General features: G+C 42.1%; 1 protein-coding gene across 1 annotated transcript; it reads right to left on the bottom strand.

The window, feature by feature from the left end:
• Nucleotides 1-4,831: 4,831 nt before the first annotated feature.
• Nucleotides 4,832-6,134, bottom strand: LOC115984758. Its single transcript, XM_031107769.1, has 2 exons — nt 5,712-6,134; nt 4,832-5,662 (listed from the first exon to the last, which is right to left on the bottom strand). Exons 1-2 carry the CDS (start codon nt 6,132-6,134, stop codon nt 4,832-4,834), a joined length of 1,254 nt encoding a protein of 417 aa, XP_030963629.1.
• Between the last annotated feature and the right edge of the window lie 811 nt (nt 6,135-6,945).

The raw sequence follows: 6,945 nt of genomic DNA, 5'->3' as shown, positions 1-6,945 counted from the left end.
AGGTAAGCCTGAAGGGGGTTTCTCCTATTGGAGTTCTCGCCGTGGTTCTGTAAGCCCACGGGACATTTGGTAATTCTTCCGGCCAGGCACCCTTCGCATCATCCAGCTTGGCTTTGATAATCTTGAGCAGCGTCCAATTTGTTACTTCTGTCTGTCTGTTCGCATAGGGATGCCCTGGAGATGAGAACTGGTTCTTGATTCCAAGGTTTGAATAGAAGTCTCTGAAGCCTTAGCTGTCGAACTACCTCCCATTGTTTGATATAATCGTCAAGGGAATCCCGAACTTGCAGATTATATTCGTCCACACAAAGTTTCGAATTATTGCCACTGTGATTGTTGCTAAAGCCTCTGCCTCAACTCACTTTGTGAAGTAATCAATAGCAACTAGTAGGAATTTTACCTGACCTTTACCTTGGGGTAGTGGATCGACGATGTCGATTCCCCATTGTGCGAATGGCCACGGGGAGGCTATTGTTGTCAGTCTCTCTGCTGAAAGCCGTTGTACATTCCCGTATCGCTGGCACTTGTTGCACTTTTTGACAATTTCCATAGCGTCCACCTGCATAGTAGGCCAGAAATAACTTGTTCGTATTACCTTGTTTGCCAGGGATCTAGGGTTGGTGTGGTCGTAGCAAATTCCTCCGTGGATTTCTTCCAGTATGTATCTGACTTCTTCTTCGTCAACACACTTCAAGTAAGGCATGGAGAAGCCTCTCTTATATAAGGTGTCATTGAGGATCGTAAATCTGGCCGCCCTTTTCCTGATCTTTTTAGCTTCTTCTGTATTCTGAGGGAGGTGCCCATCTTGGAGGATAGATATTATTGGTGTCATCCAGCTGTTTGCGCTCTAGATTGTGAATGTTGGGACCTCTTCAATGTTGGGGTGTTTCTGGACTTCCATCGCCAAGTCCATGCTAATCTCCCATTCTTCTGACGATGCTAGCTTCGAGACTTTGTCTGCACCCATATTTTGACTTCTTGGGATTTGTACGAATTCCACCGTATCGAACTCCCGAGTCAAATGTTTCGTCAGCCGGAGGTATTTCTGCATTCTCTCTTTCTTTGCTTTGTACTCCCCCCTAATCTGCCTGATCACCAGCTTTGAATCATTTTGGACTAACAGGTTCTTAGCTCCAAGCGCCTTTCCGAGCCTCAATCCTGTCAATATCCCTTTGTATTCAGTTTCGTTGTTAGTAGCCGAAAATTTTAGTTGAACTCTATACTTGAGTATCTCTTCGTCGGGGGTGGTTATGACGACCCCTACTCCCCCCCCCTTTGGGCTGACGAACCATCAGTCTGTATTGTCCATCGCTCGACTTCGTCGGTGAGGTTGTCCTCATCTGGAAAGGTGAAGTCTGCGATGAAGTCTGCCAAAGCTTGCGCCTTGATGGTTGTTCTGGGATGGTACTCAATGTCAAATTGACTGAGTTCAATTGCCCACTAGACTGTTCTTCCAGCTGCCTCAGGTTTGTTCATCAATTTCTTGATTGGTTGGTCCGTCATCACAAGGATTAGTGATGTGCATGAAATATATACAATAAAGTACTCACATATCTACATATTTAGCCTTACTTTTATGTTATTTTGTGACTGATTATATATTATCTTTGTGTTGTAGGTAACAAGGGCTTTACATGCAAAGTGGGGCTAGGCCAATTGAATCAAGCCAACTTACATCCAGCCAAGCATGAATTCAAGAAAAGACCAACCCAATTATATTTAAATACAATTGGAGATCAAAGGAAATATGCACCAAATCCAAGTCCAATTCGGATTAGGATTCTAGACTGCACATCAGTTAGTATTTTTGGCATAACTTTCAGCTCAGATGTCCAATCGAGATAATTCAAGTTGGGCTGGAACTTTAACTTAAAGGGCTACAACTTTGTATTTTACCAAAATTCCAAATTCTGATGTTAAATGGGCCAAAATAGTCGGTTAAGTGAAGCCTAAAAATCTGGGATTTTCTCCAAACGGGAATTCAACTTGTAATAGGATTCCTTGACCTATTTAAAGGCTCTTTAGGGAAAAATTCAGGGGGGCAGAGGCTAGTGCTAGGGCCGAGGGCTGAATGCATAGACAGTGCGGCTACTTCTTTGGTTTTCTTCCATGACAGTTAGTTTTATTTTATTTGCCTAGTTTAATGTTTAGGATTTTATTTTTGTGTTTTCTTTCAATTACCATGTGTAGCTAAATTTATAATTAGGGTTGAGGATGAAACCTTGTTAAGGATTATCAGTAATATTTATGTGATTTGATTTTTCCCACAATAGTTGTTCTTTAATGATTTAAATTGTTCTTGCTTCATATCAATTGACTAAGATGGAATTCTAGATATGAGTTCAATCATGTTTTTCTCATGATTTAGGAGTTATCTTAATTAATTGAATGCTTGGTTTATTAATTCTTGACTATAAAATTGGATATCGTTTGTGATATGTCTATCAATGGATACAATTTATGATTTAATTTTTAGAATTGGATATATCTTGTGATTTGTTTGGCTACAGATACAATTGATGATTTGGTTTTTTACTTAAGAAGCGAAGAAGAACATGCTTTTGATTTTTAAAATAAGGATTTTAATGATGATATTTTCCATGATAGCAAGATTTATTTCTAGATTATCATGCAGTAGTTGGGAAAAATTAATGATCATAAATATGATATGATTTACAAGGTGGATTCCAAAACCTTAATTCCTTTCTCTTGATTGTTTACATATTTTTATTGCTTTATATATTTTGCTTAGTTTAACTATTTGTTTAATTTTATTATTTGTTTAGTATATTTAATTGCAAAAAAAAAAAAAAAAATTATTAAACTAGATTAGGATTAATTTGGTTAAGGTTTAATTAATTTTCCTACGTTCATACAAGTCCCTGTGGGTTCGACCTCGTTCTTGTCCAACTATACTTCGGTACGGTTCGTACACTTGCGAGTATTTTAAAATTTCACAACAATGGGATTTGCCTGAAAGTATTGCCTTAACTTGCGTGAGGCTACTATTAACGCAAATGCGATCTTTTCAATCCGTGGATACCTGGACTCAGCCCCTTGGAAGGCTTGGCTGACGTAGTAAACTGGGAGCTTTTCCTTGCCTTCTTCTCTAATCAAGGCTGCACTCATTGCTGAAGTTGACACTGCCAGGTACAAATATAGGTCTTTCCCTTCTTTGGACGGTCTTAAGAGAGGTGGACTACTCAGGTAACGTTTGAGTTCTTGGAATGCTGCTTCACATTCGTTGGTCCAGGTGAAAGCCTGTTTCAAGGTCTTGAAAAAGGGTAGGCACTTGTTCGTAGCTCTGAAGACGAGCTTGTTTAAAGCTGCAATCCTTCCTGTGAGCTTCTAGTCTTCCTTGATGGTTTTGGGCGATGCCATGTTGAATATGGCTTGCACTTTTTCTGAGTTTGCTTCTATTCCTCTTTGGAACACCATGAATCCCAAGAATTTCCTTGAAACTACACCAAAAACACTCTTACTAGGATTCAACCTCATTTGGTATTTTTTTAAGTGTGGCAAACATCTCCTTCAGATTGTCCAGATGTGTGAGCTCTTCCTTACTCATGACGAGCATATTATCCACGTATACTTCCATGTTCCTGCCAATCTGTTGGCTGAACATTTTGTTCACCAGCCTCTGATACGAAACTCCGACATTCTTTAATCCAAAAGGCATTACCTTATAACAATAGAGTCTTTGAGTCATGATGAAAGCAGTCTTCTCCTGGTCTTCCTCAGCCATCCTTATCTGGTTATATCCCGAGCAAGCGTCCATGAACGTCAGTAACTTGTGTCCAGCTGTAGAGTCCACAAGCTGGTCTATTCTCGGTAGAAGGAAACTGTCCTTCGGGCATGCCTTGTTCAGGTCTGTAAAGTCTACGCATATCCTCCATTTTCCATTTGCTTTCTTCACTAGGACGACGTTTGCGAGCCATTCAGGATAATACACTTCTCGGATGAACCCTGCCGTCAATAGTTTGGTAACTTCATCTGCGACTGCTTGATCTCATTCTGGGGCGAAGACTCTTCGTCTCTGCTGGATGGGTTTCCTTTCCGAGTTCACATTCAACTTATGCTAGATGACTTTTGAAGCTATGCCCGGCATGTCCTTGTGGCTCCATGCGAAGACATCTAGATTTTCTTTGAGGAATTGGATGAGTCTTGTTCTCATCTTAGGGCTTAGCGTCGTCCCTATCTTAGTCGTCTTGTTCGCTTCTCCTTCAGCCAGTTCCATTATTTCTAGGGCTTCCATTTTGTCTTCTTCCTTTTTCTTCAATCATCCACGTGTGGTTCTCCTTTGCAGCTAGGACGGCATGATAACACTCTCTAGCCAGGACTTGATCTCCTTTTACTTCACCTACACTGTTATCTGTTGGGAATTTCACTTTAAATAGTAGGTGGACGTGGCTGCTTTCCATTTGTTGAGCATGGGCCTCCCAGTGATGACATTGTAGGATGAGGGGCAATCCACCACTAGGATTTCTAATTGACCGGTCAACTGCATCAGGTAGGTCCCCACTGTTACTGTCAACGTCACTATGCCCCTGGGGTATACTCTATCTTCGCTGAAGCTGATGAGGGGAGAATCAAATGGGCGCAATCTCCTTGGATCTAATTTCAACTATTGGAAGGCAGGGAGGTAGATGATGTCTGTGGAGCTACCATTGTCCACAAGAATCCTTTTGGTATTGAATCCCTCTATATTCAGCATTATAACCAAAGGGTCATTGTGGGGCTGCTTCACTCCCCTAGCGTCCCTTTCATTGAAGGACATGTCCCGGTTTGTTCGTTGTTGCTTGAACGGAGGTATCATGTGGACGCTATTCACCTACCTCTGGTATGCTTTCTTGAGGGATTTAAATGACCCTCTTGAGAAGGGCCCTCCTGTAATCATCTTTTTCTCCTCGATCACATCCTGTGGAGGTTGGGATGGGCGATTGTCACTCTTGGAAGAGGACTCATGCTGGCTCTTATTGCTGTCTCTGAACTTACTATATTCCCCCTTCTTTACATATCTCTGTAATTTTCCTTTCCGTATCAACTCCTCTATTTGCTCCTTTAGGTCCCTACAATCTTCTATGTTGTGGCTGTGATCCTTGTGGAATCGGCAGTACTTGTTCTTATCACGGACGTTAGGGAATGAGTGTAATGGTCTTGGCCATTTGAGATAGTGCTCGTCCTTGATCTGCGTTAAAATTTTGTCAACGGGCATAACCAAAGGAGTAAACCTTACTGTTCGAGGACCTTTATCATCTTTTTTTCTGTTCTTGTCATTGTTCTGATGATTTGGGCGCTCCCTCTTTTGACCCCTACTCTCGTCTTCCTTCTTTGTCTTGTCTCCTGGCTTCTCTACATCCTTTATGGTTGCTAAAGCATCTTCAACATTCATGTACTTCTGTGCTTTCAGAAGCATTTCTGCCATTGTCTTTGGAGGATTCTTTGTGAAGGAAGCCACGAGATCTCTGGATCTCAGTCCCACTTTGAAGGTCGTCAGCTGTACCTTGTCATCAGCTTCGTCCACCTCCAGAGTCTCCCGAGTAAAGCGTTTCACGTATGACCTCAGAGTTTCCTTCTCTCCCTGTCTAATGGTGAGTAAGTGGTCCGCCGGCCTCTTTGGACACTGCCCCTCTATGAAGTGATGCAAGAAGGCATTGCTCAACTGCTCGAAGTTGTCAACGGACGAAGTTGGCAACTTTGTGAACCATTACCTTGTAGTTCCCTTGAGAGTGGTGGGAAAGGAATGACACAGTATCTTGTTGGGTGGCTGTTGAAGATAGTGTCGTCTTGAAGGTATTAAGGTGATCCTGAGGGTCTTTGAGTCCGTCGAACGGTTTAAGTTGAGGTAAGCGAAACTTTGACAGTACGGGGCATTCAAGTACCGCCGAGGTGAAAGGCGAATCCATGGCCCTTACCATTCTATCTACGCTTCGGTCCGTCTTCTCCTTAATGGCGTTCCTCGGTTCGTCCATTTCCTTCCTCATTTCTCGAAGGAGGTCTGAATTCTGCTCGTCCGGAGTAGTTGGTCTTTGATGAATACTCCTCCTATGGCTATCCCTTTCTCCCTCCATGTTATCCTTAGACCGGTTCTCTTCCTGTTGAGCCTGTTGGACCTGTTGAAGCTGTAGTTTCATTTCCTAATTTTGCTTGGTGAGTTCTTCAATGGTGGCTGCAAGAGCTTGAACTTGCTGGGCCAAGGTTGCGGAATCTGGATTGGGTTCCATATGAATGTAGAGGTTTGATGGAAATTACGTTCTCAAATATGAATTTGAAAATGTCGTTTCCCACAGACGGCGCCAAACTAATGAAGCGCGACTTTGTCAGTTGAATCGAATGTGCCTAGATGGACCCAAATCCTCGCCTGGATACCTGCGAAGTTGACAAGACTGCTTCCGTAACGATGGTCACCAATGTGGTGCCTGCCACAGCGCCTTCGATGCCAAAGTCAGAACGGGAGAATATATTGTAAAATGAAGTAAAACAGTAAAATGGCAATCGATCTTGTTTTAGAGTATCTATGTGTTTTTTTTTTTTTTTTTGTGTACCTTGTGGTGGCGATGTAGGGAGCTTTATATATGTTGCTTTGGATTCTAGCCGTTGTGCTTGGCATTGTGATGTTAATGTCTTCCTTTGGTAATGCCTCCTGCCTTGTAATGGAGCTTTTAATGTGCTCTCAACGGTCTGTACAGTTGGTCCCATAACCGTCCGAGGCGTTATTGGTGGCATTGAATGATCCAGATGTCTTCGTCAGTGACATGAGTATGGGTTAGGCTCTTCACTGGGGAATAGTCTCGTTAGTAAAGCTTATCTCGTCTGTAGACAATTTCATCAATACTATCAATCACAAATCCCCATCCATCCACATTAACGTATATCATATTTCTTTTATTCAAATCTCAATTTTTTTTACTTATCACAATTCTTATCCCAATCAATAAATTCAAA

Source organism: Quercus lobata, chromosome 4 (genome assembly GCF_001633185.2).
Source record: "Quercus lobata isolate SW786 chromosome 4, ValleyOak3.0 Primary Assembly, whole genome shotgun sequence".
Taxonomy (NCBI): Eukaryota; Viridiplantae; Streptophyta; class Magnoliopsida; order Fagales; family Fagaceae; genus Quercus; species Quercus lobata.
Note: the sequence above shows the minus strand (reverse complement) of the source record. Positions and strands in the feature narration are given on the sequence as shown.

Bases quoted from the DNA above. Each gene is read 5' to 3' on its own strand.
- LOC115984758 (XM_031107769.1), bottom strand. From the start codon at position 6,134: ATGAAACTACAGCTTCAACAGGTCCAACAGGCTCAACAGGAAGAGAAC. The intron at 5,663-5,711 runs GTAATGGTTCAC...AACTTCGAGCAG, and splicing joins ACTCTCAAGGGAACTACAAG to TTGAGCAATGCCTTCTTGCA.